Source organism: Garra rufa, chromosome 1 (genome assembly GCF_049309525.1).
Source record: "Garra rufa chromosome 1, GarRuf1.0, whole genome shotgun sequence".
Lineage (NCBI taxonomy): Eukaryota > Metazoa > Chordata > Actinopteri > Cypriniformes > Cyprinidae > Garra > Garra rufa.
Genome location: NC_133361.1, coordinates 62,496,866 through 62,518,292, shown reverse-complemented (window position 1 = coordinate 62,518,292; position 21,427 = coordinate 62,496,866). Strand labels below are relative to the sequence as shown.

At 38.6% G+C, this 21,427-nt stretch overlaps 1 protein-coding gene across 1 annotated transcript in view; it reads right to left on the bottom strand.

Moving 5' to 3' along the window:
• LOC141337880 (uncharacterized) overlaps positions 1–19,729 on the bottom strand; it is a 128,380-nt gene extending 108,651 nt beyond the window's left edge. The window contains exons 1-6 of the mRNA XM_073843461.1: positions 19,613–19,729; positions 13,999–14,280; positions 13,585–13,683; positions 7,070–8,983; positions 6,185–6,358; positions 1,045–1,194 (exon numbers count right to left, since the gene is read on the bottom strand). Of these exons, the coding sequence (XP_073699562.1) occupies positions 1,045–1,194; positions 6,185–6,358; positions 7,070–8,983; positions 13,585–13,683; positions 13,999–14,225 (2,564 nt within the window). The 5' untranslated portion in view covers positions 14,226–14,280; positions 19,613–19,729. The remainder of the gene's footprint in view (positions 1–1,044; positions 1,195–6,184; positions 6,359–7,069; positions 8,984–13,584; positions 13,684–13,998; positions 14,281–19,612) is intronic.
• Positions 19,730–21,427: the final 1,698 nt, after the last annotated feature.

The following is a 21,427-nucleotide window of genomic DNA, read 5'->3' as shown; positions in this document are numbered from 1 at the left end:
ATTTTGATTAATGCAGTAAACCTACTTTTTCGAATGCCTCCTAGACCGTTTGTCGGATTTTCACCAAATTTGATTCGGATCATCTTCAGATCATGCTGACAAAAAGTCATGGATTTCGTGTCAATAAACAAAACGGTTTTAATTTAACGCATCAACGAATTTGCTGGAAAGATGCCAAAGTGCATCTGATGCTGTATCTCTGCAAAACTTTGAGATATTTGCACCAAATTTGGTATGTGGCATTATCACCCCACACTGATTACACAACATACATTTTGTAACAGCGCCACCTATTGTTTAAGAGTAATAAACCATTCTACTATTAGTTATGAAACTTTCAAAAATGCTAATAACTGTAGATTGCATTAGCCTATTGTAATGAAAGTAGCTTCCTTTTACTCATTGTTGCAGTTGATCTGGTGTTCCACGCCATCCTTAGCTCCTCATTTTCCCTTTGGAGTGCTTGGCCCCATAATTGCTGCTTGCAGCTATGTTTTAATGTTTGTTTTCATGCACGTAAAAAACACTTTGCATTTGTTCAGATTTACAAAGAAATTTGCTAATCAGTGGTTCAAAAGACCACAACCTATATTTATTGGTTGAATAGATGACAGTTTGAACCAATCTGGGCACAGGGGTGGGACTAAGCATAAACAATCGTTCCTGATTGGCTTAGAGGAACTGAATACTGTGGTTTCATCTGATGAATCAGTGCTGAGGAAATGCGATGACGTAATCACACTCACTAATATCCATATGAGAAAACTGCCATATCACTGAAAAAGTAGAGACTTTTACGAGACTTTTTAAAGCATTCAAATTGGATTAGTGGCTCAAAAGTTATTAAACATTTAAAACAATTGTTATTTTTTAGCCGTGGACGGCTGTCTCGGTCTTTGAGGGTAAATTAAACTACTAAGCAAAGATAAATCTATTGTTCTGCTACTCACAGTACAGTTGGTGTGGTGAAGTCATACACATACATTAAACATTCCATAATTGTTTTTTACTCAAATGATAACTGAATTGGAAAACTGAACATACTTGAGTTTTTTCAGATGGTTGAACAGCTTTACTACTGCTTCTCCTGGGTGATTGTAGCTCAGATCCAGCTCTCTCAGGTGTGAGGGGTTTGAACTCAGAGCTGATGCCAGAGCATCAACACCTCCTTCTTCAATCATGCAACCAGACAGTCTACAACAACAACAACAGCAACAACAACTTGATAATTTTAGTTTCTCATATTTAAATAATTTATTTTTAGAATTTGAGATATAGCAACAGGAACATGGGATGGTGGGGGGGGGGGTAAACTTTACTATACAGGTGCATATGTATGGTGCATATGTATGGATTAATTCATGCTTAACTAATGTGGAAATAATCATGAGTAAATATATAACTCATGAAGAACTAAACCATTCATTAACAATTACTGCATTATCAACAAATGATTCTATATGATTCATAGATTAAGTAATCAATAAATTGTTATTAGTTAAATGTGTAATAATGTATTAATTCCCTAATAACTAATTTTATTAACTAATTCACTATAAAACTAATTCATGTGTTAATTACCACAATACGTTTAAGCCAATTTAATTAATTATTAGCTAATGAGTTGACCATTCTGGTTTGCATGTGATCTCTGTTTCTGGTCTCATCCTTGTGATATCGTGACAGAAGACCAGACCAACACCGAAGATGAGCACCGAATCATATAGAATCATTTCAGGCAACTAGCCACCTGTCAGCCACCAGTAACCGCTCCTCAGTCTGCATCCGTGGCTGTGCCCCAGTAAAAGAACCCATGCAATTGGACACCACACATCTATCGCGTCATGAAAGAAACCGAAGACTTTCATCTGGACTGTTCCTGTATTGTGGTCAACCTAATCACCTCATCCGAGACTGTCCCATTTAACCCCCACGCCCCGTGGTGAGTACCATTCAAACTGGAATTGAAATTTCCTCTCTGACTTTGTTACCTGTCGTTCTCCATACTCCTGAACATTACATATCTGTCTCTGCTTTGATTCAGGTTCCTCTGGCAATTTCATCTCACAAGACTGTTAAATCAACTTCAACTACAATGCCAACTACAATGCCAACGTCACACTTAAGTGTATTCTGTGAAGACTATATAGGGAAAACCACTGGGCCATAGCAAGATCCACTACTCATCTCCTATCCTCACACTGCAAGTGGTATGTTCCACAAGGAGGATATTCAATTTTTGGTACCGGAGGATTCTACCACCAGCATCATCCTGGGATGCCCGTGGCTCCTATGATGTGCTGGGATCCCTGTGACATTATCTGCTGGAGTGACCAATGCTTTCATCGTTGTCTCGCGAACCTGCCCTATAGTTACTCACCTACTATCCCCATTGCCTCAACCCAGGTGGAAAGTCTGAAACCTGAAGTTACCCCTAAGATCCCAGCTACCAGGATGTATTTAGCGAGCAGGCAGCTACTCGCCTTCCACCTCATCGGCCACGGGACTGTTCCATCAATCTGCTGCCTGGAGCCCAGCTCCCCAAAGGAAAAATCTATCCCCTGTCCATCCCGGAGCACCAAGCGATGGAGGAGTACATCACAGAGGCCCTTCAACAAGGATTTATCCAACCTTCCACCTTGCCGGCTGCTTTGAGCTTCTTCTTCGTGGGCAAGAAGGATGGAGGTCTGAGGCCGTGCATCGATTACCACCAGCTCAACTCACTCAAGCTCAAATGCCGCCCTCGAAAAACTCAGAGGGACCAAAATCTTCTCCAAGATTTTGCACACCTGTGGAGTGCTTACAACCTCATTTGCATTCGAGCAGGGGATGAATGGAAGACGACGTTCATGACACCTAGTGGACACTATGAATATCGGGTCAAGTCGTATGGGCTATCCATCAGTCCAGCCATCTTCCAGACGTTCATGAATGAGGTGTTCCGGGATTTTCTCCATTGCTTTGTCATCTAATTTCTACCATCATTTTATCAAGAACTACAGTATAATCACGACTCCCGTGACCTCCCTCCTGCGGTGTAAACCTACCCGTCTATCCTGGAATCCCGCTGCCCAAGAAGCCTTCCAACGGCTTAAGACCATCTTCAGTACTGCTCCCTTACCATGTCATCCAGACCCCGACCTTCCCTTCACGGTTGAAGTAGACGCTTCCATCACTGGGGTCTATTTCAAGCGGTCGGTGAACCTCCCCTCCTACATCTCTGTGCCTTCTACTCTCATAAGCTGTCTCCGGTGAAGCAGAATTATGACATCAGGAACTGCTCGCCATCAAGTTGGAGGAGTGGCGTCACTGGCTAGAAGGGGCTCCCCATCAGTTCATCATCATCACCGATCATAAAACTCTCCAATATCTATGAGAAGCGAAACGCCTGAACCCCAGACAGGCTCTATGGGCTCACTTTTTCACATGGCTCAATTTCAAGATCACCTATCGCCCCGGAACCAAGAATGTGAAGGCAGATGCCCTCTCTCGTCAGTTCTCTACAGACCCTCCAACAGAAGCTGAGTCCATCCTGCCCTGATGACATTATCATGAGTCCCATCAGATGGGACCTAGAAGAGGACATCCGCGACGCCACCCTACAGGAGCCTGCTCCGCTGGAATGCCCTATAGACAAGATCTATGTTCCCAAGTCCCAAAGCCAATGTCTTATGGGCACAGCTCACAAGTCTCCGGGCTCTGGACACCCAGGAGGCAGAAGGACCCTCTCGCTTCTTCAAGCTCGGTACTGGTGGCCCAGTATGACCCAGGATGTCAACAGGTACGTCCAGATTTGCTCAGTCTGTGCCATGTCTAATACCCCTCGTCATCTGTCTACAGGAAAACTGGTACCACTCCCCATACCACAGAGGCCCTGGTCCCACATAGGAGTCGATTTAGTCACCGATCTCCCGGATTCTGCAGGTAACACATATATCTTGGTGACTGTGAATAGGTTCTCCAAGGCCTGCAGACTCATTCCATTAAGAGGATTGCCCATGGCAATGGAAACTGCCGAACACCTCTTCTAACATGTCTTCCGAAATTTTAGCATCCCGGAGGAAATTGTCTCGGACCGGGGTCATCAATTCATCTCACATGTCTGGACAGCCTTCTTCAAGGTACTTGGTGTAACAGTTAACTTATCTTCTGGTTACCATCTGCAGACAAACGGCCAGACTGAGAGGAAGATCCAGGAGCTTGGACGCTATCTTCGGTCATACTGCTAGGAAGATCAGTACAGCTGGAGCAGGTTCCTCGCATGGGCCGAGTATGCACAGAACTCTCTCTGCCAAGATACCATTGGCTTAACACCATTCCAGTCTCTGCTGTTCCCCTGGACGGAGGAACCCTTGGATGTTCCAGCTGTCGACTACTGGCTCCGAGCGAGCGAGAGAGTGTGGGAAGCAGCTTACCACCATCTTCGGAGGGCGATCAACCGCTATAAGAGATTTGCGGATGCTCGAAGAAGGGAAAGCCCCAATACCAACCCGGAGATCAGGATTTGTTTTTCTACCCTCCTTAAACCTTGTTTTCTCTCTGCCACAGAACCCAATGGAGCTGAAGCCGAGCCCCCTACTCCCCAAGTGTTGGACCAGCCTTCCATCTACACGGTCCACAAAATTCTGAATTCCCAACGCTGAGGGGGCCGACTGGAGTACCTCATCGACTGGTAGGGGTATGGCCGAGAGCAAAGATCCTGGATTGCCCGAGACGATGTACTTGACCCTACTCTGCTCCAGGAATTCAACAATAACCATCCAAACCGCCCAGTCGTGGTCACTCTCGGTGTCGTGTTAGGGCGTCAGGAGCCGCTCCTGGAGGAGGGGGTAATGTCAGGCGTTCACCACAGCCACCTACACCAGTCACAAGCCATGTCCGCTCCCAATCACCTGAGTTCTGAGCACCTGTTACCACTCATCACGCCCTATAAAAGACTCTTTCATGCAGTTCACAATCATTTGGTCTACCGTTCACATCCATATGTTCGCTCCAGATCTCTCTGTGTTTTCCTGGCTGGACTCCTCATTTGTTTCCCTAGATTACTCTGCTTTAACAACCTACGGACTCGCATTCCATTCTACAAACTCACAAGGACTTGCAGATAAGCATATTCATTGTTCTACCATACCTGCACGCAATATTATTCATCCTGTCAATAAAATACCATTCTGGTTTTCACATCATCTGTTTCTGGTCTCATCATTGTGATATTGTGACATTATATTATGATGGAATGTATGGAGATTTTATGTTATTTTTTTGTGGATTTCCATATCTCCTCTGGACATATTTGTAAATTGCTAATGAAGTAAATGATTCTGAGTCATTAATTGGATCGATTAGATAATCATATGTTGAGATGAATTAAATAGAAAAATGAATCGTGACTGAAACATTTCATCACCTTAGAATTATAAGGTTCTACCTGACAATTTTGTCAAAATTGAGTTATTCACATATTCTTATTCTGTGACAACTTATTTACATTATTTGATGTTTCTTTTGTAAGCTATGTACATTTGGGGCCTTTTTTAAGAAAACAAAAATGGTTCTATCTACAGAAGTCTATGGAACGCAAAAACTTTGAAGCTCAATATCTCGAAAGTGCTCAGAATGCAGATAGAACCCTATAATTCTAAGGTTACGATTTGTTGATTTTAACATACACTGATCACTTTTGCAATTTAAAAGAACAAAAGAAGATCACTAGTATCATGAAATGTAATCCTTTTATTTGGAAAGAATTGCTCTTTGATTTTCTATTATTGACTTGAAAATTTATTACATGTGAACAGAACCAAGTACAAGACCCTCTTCTTATTTTTGATATCATAATGCAGTTAAAATTATTTTGCAGTTTGCTAAATAATAATCATTTGCTATATTTTTTAGCAAACCATAGAGCCCAATGTACTATATATAAAAATAATAAAAACTTTAAATCATTAACCTACATTAGTGAGTACTTCAAGAAAATATTTTGTGGCAGTGGGGTTTGTTCTCTGATTTAGTTATTTTTTCTTCTATTTTATGATATTATCAATATGTATACGGTTTTTGTTGTCCATTTCACCAACAAACAAAGCCCACCTTTATCTGTTGTTAACTTGGAATTGAGTCAGTGTGTATGTGTTAACAAAAAAAAAAAAAACATACTAAATTACTTATTGTGAAAGCAAACCTCAGTATGTTGAGTTGACACTTTGGACTCTTCAGTCCAGCACATAGCAGTTTCACTCCTGAATACTTTAGGTCATTGTTACTCAGGTCCAGCTCTCTCAGGGGGGAGTTTGGTGATTGTAGAGCTGAAGCTACAATTTCACAGTGCTGATCAGTGAGATAACAGTATTCCAATCTGAAAAAGGGAATATGGTTAAAATGCATAATTTACGCTATGTTTGTGAACACAACCCTAGACTGTCTGGTTCAGCTCAGCTACCAATTCTGATCTCAGAAGACTACGTCGCATAGTCCGGACTGCTGAGCGAATCATTGGTACAACCCTTCCTACCCTTCAAGATCTCTACTTATCCAGAGTGCGCAAAAGGGCTGGCAAAATCACTCTGGACCCCTCACATCCAGCACACTCGCTCTTTCAACTGTTACCATCTGGTCGGCGCTACAGAGCACTGAGCACCAAGACGACCAGACACCGGAACAGTTTTTTTTCCCCAGGCAATCCATCTCATGAACACTTGTCAGTAAATGTGGAACATGCAGCACTATTATACACTTTATTAATCTATTCAGTATTAATTAATACTTTCTTACATCCAAATTTGCACCTAATATACCTGTACCTAGTAATGGCATACTCTGTATATTGTGTTTTTGCTATTTTGCACTTTGTCTTGTGTACTTGTATATTGTTCTTTTGTATAATATATGTTTTGTCTTGTCACTGTCACTCTGTTGCACTGTGGAGCTGCTGTCATTAAAACAAATTCCTAGTATGTGTAAATATACCTGGCAATAAAGCTCATTCTGATTCTGATTCTGATTCTGAGATAAGTCATCAAAACTTCTATTAAATGTAATTACTGTAGGTTCATATTTTCAAACTCACAGTGCTTTTCTGCAGTTCCTCACAGCAGGTAACAGTCTCCATCTACCCTCTTTTGATCTGATGTTGTACTTTCTAAGTTTTAACTCATCCAGCACCTCCTCTGACATCAGGATCATGTTTGCCAAAGCTGAACAGTGTGCAAAAGAAAGTATTTTACTTTTCTTGCCAGACTTTAAAAGCAACTGAACTTCTTCAACTATAGAATTATTCTTCATCTCAAACAAGCAGTGACACAGATTCATCCATCTTTCTGGACTGACATTGTTTTGTTGACCTCGCTTGAGGTTTTGGATTATTTTCTTGGTGCTTTCTGGGTTGTTCTTTGTGCGTGTAAGAAAATCCTGTAAAAGTTTCTGATTTGACTCCAGTGAGATGCCATGAAGAAATCGGAGGAAAAGATCCAGGTGTCCATTTTTACTTTTCAAGGCTTTATTCATTGCTTCCTTCAAAAACACATCCAGAGGAACATTCTCACACTGAGTTCTGGACTTTCCTGTTAGGAACATTTTCAGAACCTCACTGTTCTTGTGTAGATAGCAGTAAAACACATACAGTGCTGCAAAAAACTCCTGGAAGCTCAGATGTACAAAGCTGTATACCTTCCTGTTATAAATCACTGATTCCTCCTTAAAGACCTCAGTGCAAATCCCAGAATACACTGAGACATCAGTGACATCTATGCCACTCTCTCTCAGGTCCTCCTCATAGAACATCACATTGCCCTTCATCAGCTGACTGAAAGCCAGTTCAGCCAATTTCACAGTCACTTTTATGTTGGACTGCAGGAGTTTCTCTGGATCTCTCACTTGATACTTCTGGTTCCTCATATTTGTTTGAATGAGCAGGAAGTAGATGTACATTTCAGTTAGAGTTTGAGGGATTTCTGCACTGAGATCTTGCTTCAGGATTTTTTGAAGCACAGTGGATGAGATCCAGCAGAATACAGGTATGTGGCACATTATGTGGAGACTTCTTGCTCTTTTGATGTGTGAGATGATTCTGCTGGCTTGATGCTCATCACTGATTCTCTTCTTGAAATATTCCTCTTTCTGAGGGTCATTGAATCCCTGAATTTCTGTCACACGGTTGATGTACTTAGAGGGGATCTGATTGGCTGCTGCTGGTCTGGTGGTAATCCAGATGAGAGCAGAGGGATAAAGATTTCCTTTCATGAGGTTTGACATCAACAGACCCACCGATGAAATCTCAGTCACATCAGAAACTTTTTCACTGTCTGAAAACATCAGTGTAATTCTGCTTTCATCCAGACCATCAAAGATGAACACAACTTTACATCCATCATAAATCTTTAAATCCAAACATTGAAGTTCAGGATGAAAGTCAAGCAGAAGTCTGTGAAGACTGTACTGATGATCTTTAATCAGGTTCAGCTCTCGAAATGTAAGCACAAAAATGAAATCCACATCTTGATTGTTTTTTCCTTCGACCCAGTCCAGAATGAACTTCTGCACAGAGACAGTTTTTCCAATTCCAGCAATGCCTTTAGTAAGAACAGTCTTTATTTTGTCTTTCTTCTCTCTTCTCTTCTCCTCATATTCTGGTTCAGGTAAACTATTAAAGATGTCATTGCAGTTGATTGGAGTGTCTTGGTGTATCTTGTAACTTTTCTCCATCTGTAGCACCTCATGTTCTTCATTCACCCCTTCACTCTCTCCCTCTATGATGTACAGCTGTGTGTAAATCCTGTTCAGGAGAGTTTGATTCTCTTGTAGTTTGATTCCTTCAAATAAGCTCTCATACTTGTTCTTCATGCTGGTTTTGTGCTGGTCTTTGGCTCTCTGCAGAACATCATGCACTGGTGGGTGTGCATCGGGATGCTGGACTGTTTCTGTATCATGATGAATGAAATGGTTCTGAGAGCAGGCAGATGGGCAGGTCTGACAGCACATATGTCTGAAAAGACATTAAGAAGATAAGTGTTTGTTTATAAGACCACTTTTACATATACAGTGCACAGCATAAATGAGTTATGCCCCCTCTAAAACAAATTCAGCAATTACTCTTTTCTTAGATGACATGTTAGGGTTCTTTGGAGATATTATTTTCCAACGAATTACTAAAGAATAATGTCAAAATTATTCAGCAAAATAAGATTTTCTTATCAAAGTGATCAAATGTTATATTGCAAAAATTTGTACAGCCTACTGAAAGTTACTAAAAAAAATACTTAAGTGTATAAGTTTAAGGCTACTTTTGATCAACATGTATGTAAATTGAACCAAAAAAGACTAATTTCCTGACAATTAAAAGTTGTATATACCCCAGTGGATTATACTCAGACTTAATGCTGTCAGCAATGGAACCACTTGGAAGAGAACTGCCATGTGACTTATTTCTTAGCATAAAAGATGACAGTGGTATAAGAGGAATACCAAATTATTGTTTTAATTGTGAAAATACCGTAGTATCACCAACTTTCAAAAAATATGGACTTAATAATCATGAAATAATCACGTCTTCACTTTAGGAAATTTTGCTAGGAAAAGAGCACAAGAAATACCATGCAAGTGTCTCAGAGCCAGCAAAAGCTATGAAAAGAGTGACATTTTATCTCACAGAGTATGACACAGCCTGCAGAAGTCACATGCATGGTTGTTTTCACCATTTGAATTACCTATTGTAGCTAAAGCACAATAAACTAACCTCTTCCAAGGCCAATATTTACAAAATATAGACTTCTGAGAATCCAAACTTTGGTCTCAAGAGACAAAGGCCTTGTTTACACTGCAGGTCTTGATGCTAGATTAAGTAGAGTAAACTTTTTTTAAGTTCTATTAACTTAGATATTTTGAGCTCCTGTGACTTTTTTAGTTTTTGAGTAAATAAAACTCATTTGTTTTAATTAATTTGAACTACTTGTTGATGAATCAAGCACCACTTTAAAGTATAATTTCACTGTACTTCTTTTTTAACTGTTTAAACATTAGTGTGAGCATCTGATGTGAGTTTTGAGTTTATCAGGATTAATATACATATTACTCCAATAAAATTTCAAAGCACAAGGTGGTGGTAAAGCACCTCACGTGCTGGTTTACCAAACACACGGCAAAACTAAACAGAAGAATCCACTGCTTGGTGAAGGCAGGAATCGACTCTGAGGAAAAATCTGACTGAATCTCGTCTGCTGAAAGTTGAATCTGTGCTCTCAACTTTTCAATGATAATCATCATGGGTCTCAAAGTAAGTGTTAAATGTGTATTTTAAATGTGCATTTGAAAAAAAAATGCTGTTTTTTGTCATTTTTATGGAGTAATAGTAGACATGCCATGATATACGGTAAACCCGGTGTTACTCGGTGTGAGGAGGAATACTGCTATGAAATGTTATGCCGGTTTAAAAGAGGAAATATGAATTAAACTTACATTGCAGCAGATGTACACCTTTTAATGTATTAAGAATAAAACAGAATACCATACAGTCGCTTGAAGGGCGTGTAATGCATGTATAAGGCCGTGTTCACACTTGGCATCTTTTTTGACAAGAAAAAATTGACAAGCGCGCTTTTTTAGTTACAAAAAAATCTGGAAGCTTTGCCGCAGAGGGCATCTTTTTGTTGCTATAACAACAGCTGCAACAGTAGCCAATGTGTGGTGCAGAAATGTCGATAAAAGTGGGAGAGAGAGAGAGAGAGAGAGGGGGGACGGGATCGGGAAAGGTCTGCAATGTGTGGCTCAAGAAGCTAGCAATGCTGCACGTCGTTTTTTGAAGTTAACGGGGAGGCGAATCCGGTTCACAACAATAAAATAAAATATATATAACGGCACCTTTCCAATTTTTTCTTGTTGTTATGGAAACGAAAGGTCTAGCTACTCGCTTGTCATTGGTCAGCTCTCAAAAAAGCGCTTGACGTAGGGCGTTTTCTTCAGAAAAGTTAAAACTTTTTTCAATTTGAAAAGACGCTCTGAGCTGTGAACACGCCCTAAGACAGCAAATAGCCTATGCAAATAATATGTATATATCTATGGTTTTACCCATTCACAGCAATACGAGTGACACATGAGAGAGTAGTACAGCCATTTGTACAGTGAATTGAAAACAGCCTGTTTTGCTGCCTGATACTGTAATCCAGCATTTCTTAGATTTATTAATTATTGTATTCATAAAACTGGTTTGTAGTTAGGGTTGTAGAGCAGCGCATGTGCACTGCGCACTGGCGCCCTGTGCTCTTCACAGATGAAAGCAGGTTCACACTGAGCACATGTGACAGACGTGAGAGTCTGGAGACTCCGTGGAGAATGTTCTGCTGTCGGCAACATTCTCCAGCATGACCGGTTTGGTAGTGGGTCAGTAATGGTGTGGGGTGGCATTTCTTTGGAGGGCTGCACAGACCCCTTGTGAGACCATATGCTGGTGCGGTTGGCCCTGGGTTCCTCCTAATGCAAGACAATGCTAGACCTCATGTGGCTGGAGTGTGTCAGCAGTTCCTGCAAGACGAAGGCATTGATGCTATGGACTGGCCTGCCCATTACCCAAACCTGAATCCAATCGAGCACATATGAGACATCATGTCTCGCTCCATCCACCAACGCCACATTGCACCACAGACTGTCCAGGAGTTGGCGGATGCTTTAGTCCAGGTCTGGGAGGAGATCTCTCTGGAGCATGCCCAGGCATTGTAGGGAGGTCATACAGGCAGGTGGAGGCCACACACACACTACTGAGCCTCATTTTGACTTGTTTTAAGGACATTACATCAAAGTTGGATCAGCCTGTAGTGTGTTTTTCCACTTCAATTTTGAATGTGACTCCAAATCCAGACCTCCATGGGTTAATACATTTGATTTTCATTGATAATTTTTGTGTGATTTTGTTGTCAGCACATTCAACTATGTAAATAACATAGTATTTAATAAGAATGTTTCATTCATTCAGATCTAGGATGTGTTATTTTAGTGGTCCCTTTATTTTTTGAACAGTGTATATCATTATTTACCCTTGATGTTTTTTTTTTTTTACTCTCAAAGATTTGGTGCCCATTGACTGCCATTATATGACTGACTGACTATAATGGTTTGAGTTAAAAATCTTTGTTTGTGTTCTACTGAAGAGACAAAGTCACCTACATCTTGGATGCCTTTGTGGTAAGCAGATACATAGATACAGAACATCAACTTTTGCTAGTTTGAGAAAGGGAAATATGGTCGGCAAGTGTGAAAACACTTTTTCACAGAGGGCCATGTGGGTTTGGATTTTGATCCCTTCATAATAAAAAAAAGCTTCATTCTATCATTTACCCCACAGGTGTGGCATACCAAGATGCTGATTAGACAGCATGATTATTGCACAGGTTTGCCTTGCTGGCCACAATAAAAGGCCCCTCTAAAATGTGCAGTTTTACTGTATTGGGGGGTCCGAAAACCAGTCAGTATCCGTTGTGACCACCATTTGCCTCACGTAGTGCAACACATTTACTTCGCATAAAGCTGATCAGGTTGTTGATTGTGGCCTGTGGAATGTTGGTCCACTCCTCTTCAATGGCTGTGTAAAGTTGCTGGATATTGGCAGGAACTGGAACACGTTGTCATATACACTGATCCAGAGCATCCCAAACATGCTCAATGGGTGACATATCCTGGCCATGCAAGAACTAGAATGTTTTCCTTTTCCAGGAATTGTGTACAGATTCTTGCAACATGGGGCCATGCATTATCATTCTGCAACATGAGGTGATGGTCGCGGATGAATGGCACAACAATGAGCCTCAGGATCTCGTCACAGTATCTCTGTGTATTCAAAATGCCATCAATAAAACCGCACATTTTAGAGTGGCATTTTATTATGGCCAGCCTAAGGCACACCTGTGCAATAATCATGCTGTCTAATCAGCATCTTGATATGCAACACCTGTGATTTGGAAGATTATCTCAGCAAAGGAGAAGTGCTGACGAACACAGATTTAGACAGATTTGTGAACAATACTTGACAGAAATAGGCCTTTTACATAGTGTGTACACTGTGTACATATGTTTTATCATGACCATGTTCTGTTGAAGTTTCTGTCATCGCACATGTGCAAACATACCTGGCAATAAAGCTCTTTCTGATTACCCTTCATCTATTTTGTAACCAATTCAAGTGTAACCAGAGTGAAATACTGTTAAACCATTTAAATTATAAATTGTGCCAATTATTCTTGCTTCAACACTGAAATAAGAATTGATTGACAAATTTAAACAATACTTAAATTATGGAAGTAATATTGCCAATCAAGTGGCTGTCTGTATTAATAATAATAATAATTGAATCGCTCACTCAACCGATTTGTTTAAAGATTCTGATTGATTGATTCAGTCATGAATGAAACACCACTCTGCGCTCTGTGCCTATGCAGGGGTCAGACTCACAATGGTTCTGTGATTCTGCTTTAGAAGTTTTGCTGGCAGAGAAAATAAAACAACATTTGTGTGACAATGTCAAAAGAAAGAAAGAAAAGGGTATTTCTTCTGACCAAAAAAAAAAGTAATGGATTAATTAAAAGCATTAATTAGTTTTACCTCTGCTTTCCACTCTGTTCAGTGATCTCATCCTCATCTCCCCCAGGAGTACCATCAGATACTGGAGACGCTGCTCTCTTTCTCTTCCTGCTGGTGTTTCTGAATAAATGAATTATACATTTCAGACTGTTTCTATCCAGAGTAATAAAATAATGCAATAAGCCTTCAATGAAGCAACTAAGCATTCCTTCATTACTAGTTGTTCTAAAATGATGTTAAATTAGTAATAGAGGCTCTTAAATTGTTGACTTACTACATACTTTTGCCACCTAACTGTTGTCTAACAAAAACTGTAGATAGAGAATAGAGTGGCATTCCATGTGTCTCTGTGTTGGCCAGATCTGGACCAGCACAATGTTACTATCTAGGTTAAAAATAAAAAAAAAGAATCATATCCAGCTACATGATACTCACACCGGGTCAGGGGTCACAGGTGGTGCATCATTGAATTTAGGGGGCAGAAGCATAGAGTTGTTACTCTTCATAGACACACAGCTGAATCCTGGAGATGCTGCTCTCTGGGTGTCAACAGGAGCCTCCTGCTCTGTCTTCTCACAGACAGAATTCTCTTCCTTTCTCTCCTCACACAAATTAATTTCACAGACAGGATTCTCCTCCTTACTCTCCTCACACACATTCATTTTACAAGCTGTTCTTCTTCTTCTTTTTTCCTAGATGGGAAACTTGATTTCAGGCCTGTATGTGGAAACAGAACATACACAAAACACTTAATTTTTACACACTGGAGAAACTGTGAATTGTGTGGTGATGTTCTGTATTTATAGTAACGACTGTTACTATTTATGTGTGTGTGGTTTGTAAAATGTCCCTATTTCTTTTCTTTTAGGATATTTGACTGATGGTGTGATGGGATCTTAGTCAAATGTAAGCAAGTTTTGATGCTGAATGTTAAATTATTATCTTCACCCTAAATGATCTTCTTTTTATAATCCCAGTCTAAATTTTTTTATAGCTTGACATATTCATTTGTGTCAATGAATATGCAAAACAGTTGCATTACTACAAAGTATTATATGTAAATCTATACAGTTCAGAACAACTTAAAAACAAATAACATCAACATCCAGGGGTCCGTTCTTCGTACCTCGCTTACTACATCCATGATCAAATGACACATCCAAGATCAAATCATCGCGCTAACTATGAGCTCGCTATTCCGGTTCTCCGAACGCACCTGTTGTTGATGATTAGTATAGCTGGATGATGTAATCTGAGATCACTCGGTGGCCTTAAAGGGGCTACGTATCGATAGTAGAAACATTGATCGGCAACTCTTTGATTGGTCAGCGAACATGTCGAAGGAGACAAATTAAACTCGTAAGTTATTATATTATATTATATTATATTATATTATATTATATTATATTATATTATATTATATTTGCTCTTCCCTTTTTTGGTTGCTGTTATAAACAAACAAACAAACAAACAGATTATTTCAGATTCTCTTTTCAAGAGACTAAAATTATATTATTTTAAAGGGAATTATATTATATTACAGCGAAGAGAAAAGGGAATCCTCTTTCACATTTGAGTCACAACAGGACCCACTAGAATATAGGAACAAGTAAAAGTGAAATATAAGAATATTCTACAGAATGGTGATATATACCACTTATATTGCTTTTAGTCTCTTGAAAAGAGACTCTGAAAAAATCTGTTTGTTTTTTTATAACAGCAACCAAGAAAAGGGAAGAGCAAAAAAAGATAGGTGGTGGTCCTGCACCCCCTCATACCCCGGCAGAGTAGCTGGCCCTAGGGTTGAATGCCACTAGACCCATTGTTGAGGGCATCCCTGGGGGCAGCTCTTCCTTAGACCAGCAGCACCTTCATAACTGGTAAATGAGCTTATAATTCTATTTGTACAATGTAAAATATTTGGTTGTTGCCTTAATTAAAATGCTTTTTGTACTTTAACGTTAATTTTTTTTTTTTTTTGTGTGTGTGTAGTTTTGCATAACACTCCATGACTTTTAACTGTTCCCACTGACTGTGTGACTGAAGTATGCACAGTAAATTGGGATTATTATATATATATAAAATTTGCTTACTCTGAAGTTCAATACTGCTTATTGGTATAAATAATTAAAAAAAAGTGTGTGTGTGGGCAGTACCACATCCCTTTGTAACACCATTTTGTTTCCATTGCACAGGACATGAAGCAACCCTGTCAGATGACTGTGGTTTGGAGTACCTGTAAGTGCATGCATAATTTGGCCTGAATTTGTATCTACTTGTGTATTTCTATTTCTGACTGCAGTGTGAGTTGCAGGCAGAGAGGCCTGATACAGAGATGGACAGTCTTGTAATTAATTTTACTTCCTTTATGACATGTATTGACCATTAAATGTTGTCTCTACAAATGAAACAGGGTGACATCCATTTGCTCTATAAGAGAAGTCTCCAGCAAAAAATAGAGTATACTGAGCTAAAGAAACAAAAGCTTCTAGGTAAACCCACCTTCGCTTTTATAGCCGTGGTCTCTCATCTTGATTCCACAAAGTAATTTACTATTACTACTCTAAAATATAAATTAAATGTGAAATAATCAAATGAAATAGAATGATTAATAGTACATTTCCTTTTTTTAGAAAATGACCTGTATGTATCTGTATGAAATCAATGAGAGAATCAAATACTGCATTATCTTTAGTTACACTGATAATATTTATTTATCAAAAAACAGTGTTACACAAACTACACGAACCAGTACTGCCGCTCCCTATACGCAGAGTACGCAGTCTGCGTAGGGCACCAACTCCCAGGGGGGCACCATCCCAGCTGCTCAAAAAAATATTTTTATTATTTTATTATTTTTATTATTATTTATTTTAGTTTTTATATAGCCTATTATAATGATAAATTAATATTAATAATATACATATACAAATAAACAAAAATATAAACGTAAATATTGCATTTTCTGTGAACGCAGAGTAGGCTAGTAAGCACACGTGATTACGCGCAGCGACGCGCCTTTACCTCTGTTTACGGCTGCCTATGTGGCCAAAAATGATGATAATAATTGATGAACAATATGCCTGGTCCTGGAAAGAGACATCAACAGTCCGGCGCCGAGAAACGAAAGAAAAAAAGCCCAAGATGAAGCCCGTGCATCACTTGTACGTTCATAATCCTGTGAAACTTTATTTTATTCTGTCGACGTTAATAGTGTTTTAATGTCGGTAATAATTTCACGACTAACGCATCTTTCTTAATATGAATACAAGCAGGGGTCCGTTCTTCGTACCTCGCTAACTAAGTTAGCTGGATTTGATTGTTGACGATTTGGCATGATCTTGGATTGTTTGGTTCTTCGAAGCTCATCCTGGACTTGCTGTCATAGCAACAGCTCTGCAAGCTTAAACCTCCTCGGGAGCAGGTTTATTTCATGTAAACAGGATTTAGGCTGCGCTCCTGGCGGGTTATGATTGGTTGAAATGGCGAGGTCACATCTGATTGGTTAAAGAGCACGACTGACGCGGACTGACTCACGTGGGAAAAGAAAAGTATCTCGCAAGAAAGTGTATATATATGACAGGTTCCAAAAAATATTTGGCAGCACAACTGTTGATATTATCCAACATTGATCATTCTAATGATAAATCAGCATATTAGAATGATTCCTGAAGGATCGTGTGACACTTAAGACTGGAGTAACAGCTGATAAAAATTCAGCTTTTCATCACAGGAATAAATTCTATTTCAAAGTATGTTAAAATATATTAAAAAAACAAAAACATTATTTTATTTTGTAAAAACAATTTGCAATATTACTGTTTTTTCTGTATTTTTAATTAAATAAATGCAGTCTTGATGAGCATAAGAGACTTCTTTAAAGACTATTACAAGTCTTACTGACCCCAAACTTTTGAACGGTAGTGTATAAAAAAATCAATAAAATAACATATCAAGGAAAAAACATGTAACATGGGCAGCATTAACGCATTTGATTTGTTCACTACTTTTTGCCAGCCCTCTCTCCTTGCTTTTCCAGCCTTTGCAGTTTTCCCTTGCATTTTAAATAAACTCTGAAACTCCTGAAATCCCTCAATCAAAAGTTCTTGCTCTGCTGCAGAAAAATACTGAGCGCGCTCCTTCGTCATGTTCGCCGACCAATCAAAGAGTTGCCCATCAATGTTTCTACTATCGATACGTAGCCCCTTTTAAGCCACCCAGTGATCTCAAATAACTTCATCCAGCTATACTGATCATCAACAACAGGTGCGTTCGGAGAACCGGAATAGCAAGCTCATAGTTAGCGCGATGATTTGATCTTGGATGTGTCATTTGATCCTGGATGTAGTAAGCGAGGTACGAAGAACGGACCCCTGATCTAAGTAAACAAAATGACTTAAAATGCATTATATTAAAACACTGAGGCAATAATGATTATTGATTAATAATGACCATATGGTGCCATTAAATAACAGTGTTAAAATACATAATCTAATACAAAATTAACAGTTTACATTACAATTTTAATAGAAATGCCTGAAAAGAGCACCAAAGGCCTGGTAAATGCAGTTGTTACACTTATATGATGATCGAATTCCTTGTTTAATATTGACCAAACATTTAATTAAAATGTCCACATAATCTTTCCTATCATTTCCTCAACAAAAATATGTAGACATCATAACCCTTGTCTGCTTTATTGTCAAAACTGCCACATGTACAGTGCATGTACAGGTGAAAACACAGAATAAAAATATATTTAAAAAAATACAGACAAATACAAATATTCTATATTCTATAAAACACAATTTACAAGCATGGATATGATAGAAAGATAGATAAAAAGGCAGATAACCATGGTTTTTATCATAGTAAAACTACTTAATTTCCTTTTTTATGATTCTGAGATTATTAAATCAATCAGACAACTGTAATAAAATCATAGCCATTGGAGGTAACTCTTTTTTGTTGATAAAACTCTTGCTCTTGATCTTGCTATTTCGCTCTTTATTTACCTTTTTGACCAAAAATAACTTCCGTAATATTTGGGGGAGGGGGCACAAAAGTAAATTTCTGCTTAGGGCACCCATTTGGCCAGCAGCGGCCCTGACACGAACTATGTTTAAGTGACATATGCACTTTTCAAACGAAAGACTGCTGTCATAGCAATTGACGGTCATTGCGACATTGCCAAGTGATGGCGCTATGGAGCCATGTGCTATTTAAAAACATTTTAATAGGTTTAACATTAGATTAACAGCTGGGAACATACGCTAATTTGACTAGAAACAATGCAGACCGGAAATGCGAAGCATTCTTACAGTTAAGTGTAGGACTTACTTCCGCGTTCAGGAAAAACGTCTATAGATAAAGGAATAATAATGTTGGTAATGCCACTGGTATAGCTATGAAACGTTTCAATGAATTTACGGTTGTGAAGTCATTTCTGACGTTGAGCTCTGAAATGGTGCCTGGTCATGCAATTACTTTCGGTTTCAGTATGAAAAACCGCCAAAAATATTCAGCTCCTCCCCACACTGGACTAAACGTGCTGAAGTTGAGCTGCGTGCTATCTAAGCTATAACGGTGGTTTACCTGTATGTTTATTGTTCAGTTGGGCGCCACTTTAAATAAACTGACAAACATTTTTTGTTTGTTTGTTTTCTGATAACCACCCTAAAACTGCAGAAATTACCAGCATCACAATTATTTTAAAATTAATTTACATTTTTAAATAATTAAAATCACTCAGGCCAGGGTCCCGTAATATGTTATCAGAAATGAGCAAATAAAGTTCTCTACAACCGGAATTACGCCTTTACTCAGGCCTTTTCAAAAAAGAGACAACAACAAAAGTCCAAGATAGTTAAAAATATATTTAAATAATGAAAACGTAATTAAGTCAAACGATAATAAGCCTATTTAATAATGAACATAACAATCGTGTTACTGAAGAGAGAGTGTGCGTTTGATGTTGCGGAAAGAGATATAGCTAGTGTTTAGATTAGAGAAGATTTAGCATTGTGGAAAGACTCAGTTCTCCTTTTACCTTTTGTTGAAGTCCGAGAAACAGTCAAGAGTCACACTGGGGATTAACAACAACTCACAGGTTCAAATTTGCGATTCTCAGCTTCCACTAATGCCTAGTTTCCCAAAATTATTTAGGCGTTTCGCAGGCGACGTCAAGATTTTAGTTCGTCCACTCGCTCTTAATCCCGGTGTTGTGTAATATTCAGTTCCCGTGAAAAACTGTTCCAATGGGCGGTGTTATCGTGAATATTCAAAGGAAGTCCCGCGGTGGGCGTGGCTTTGTGAGCTACGAACAATCGAATGGAATGGAGTGCGTTGTCTGTTCTTCACTTCTGGGGCCGGATTCACGAAACATTCTTAAGAAGAAATTTCTTCTTAACTGCCATTTTCTTCTTATTTTTTAAAATAAGAAAAAAGTTAAGAATATTTTGTATTCCCAATATTCTTATCTTTTTACTTAAGATTGTTCTTAAGACAAAAATTAAGAAAATTCAAATTCTTGAAAAGAATCTTCTTAAAAACCATCGTAAATAACTTCTTAAAGTTAGGATAGCCCGAGACTTGTCTTAAATCCCAAATAGTAATAATTATTTAATTAATTGATTGGGTTATTTCAAATTAACTGTTATATTTAAGCATTGCAACACTACTAGCTACATATAATACATATTAGGACTATTATTAGAGATGAGCAAGAGTTCGCTGAAGTGACAGCAATGACTGATAATGTAAACAATGATCGGTCATGATTAGCCTGTGTATGACCCTACTTTTTGCCGTCATCAAAACTTAGTAGCAACTCGACAAAATCGAGTCAGATAGGGAGATTTAATAAAAAAATAATACGACATAATCTTTGGCCGTATTTAGCGCATGTGCAGGACGCGTTTGCTGTAGCAGCGCACACACATAACGGAAGTGTTCATTCAGACGAGGGAACAAAATACAACACAAAAGTGAATAAACTGATTGCCAAAGCTTAAGACAGACCCTTTAAAAGTAACGGTTCAAAAACACGGCGCATTAAAAACATGAAGCCGAGCGCCAGACACGGTTGTGACGAAAATGTGCGTGCTTATGATTATTAGGATAATCTGCAGAAACCGCAAAAAAGACGTTGAAGTGTTTATAAATGCGTCTTCAACCATGTATTCACTCAGATAGATGTATCATTTTTTTTTCTTAAGAAAGAAATTAAGATGTTCTTAAGAACATATTTGAGAACATCTTAAGATTTTTTCAAGAATTGCACTTAAGAACATTCTTATGAACTTCTTAGAATTTATCTTAAGAAATTTCTTAATTTATTTCTTAAGAAGATATTCGTGAATCCGGCCCCTGGTTTGATAAATTATTTTGTTAAGGTTATAAAGCCGAGTGTTCATAAGTCCCGTTTAGATGTACAGCTGTTTATGTTATTCACATAAAAGGCTAAAATGCTTTTTGTTTTGTATGTGCTTTCATCAGAACGCTTTATCATGGCCATATGACAATGTTTTTTTGCGGTGTGCCTAACGTGAATAACAAACACAGCATGAATCGAAGACATTTCTGTTGTTCCTCATTGTTTTTGTTTTTGTTTTGTTGTCTTTGTCTTGTTCTTTTTTCTTCATGTAAAGCTGCTTTAAAACAACACAGGATAGCAAAGTGCTATATAATTACATTTGAATAGAATGTAATTTCTTGTAATGTCTAGGCATTCTGTGTAATGCATTGCTGCAAGTATTTATGCATGAATAAAATTGTAAAAGTTAACTCTTCATGTGTTTAAGTATAGAGGCACATGCTTTTATGGGCAGTAAATTTAAAATAACTTTGTTTTCGTTCTCTTCTC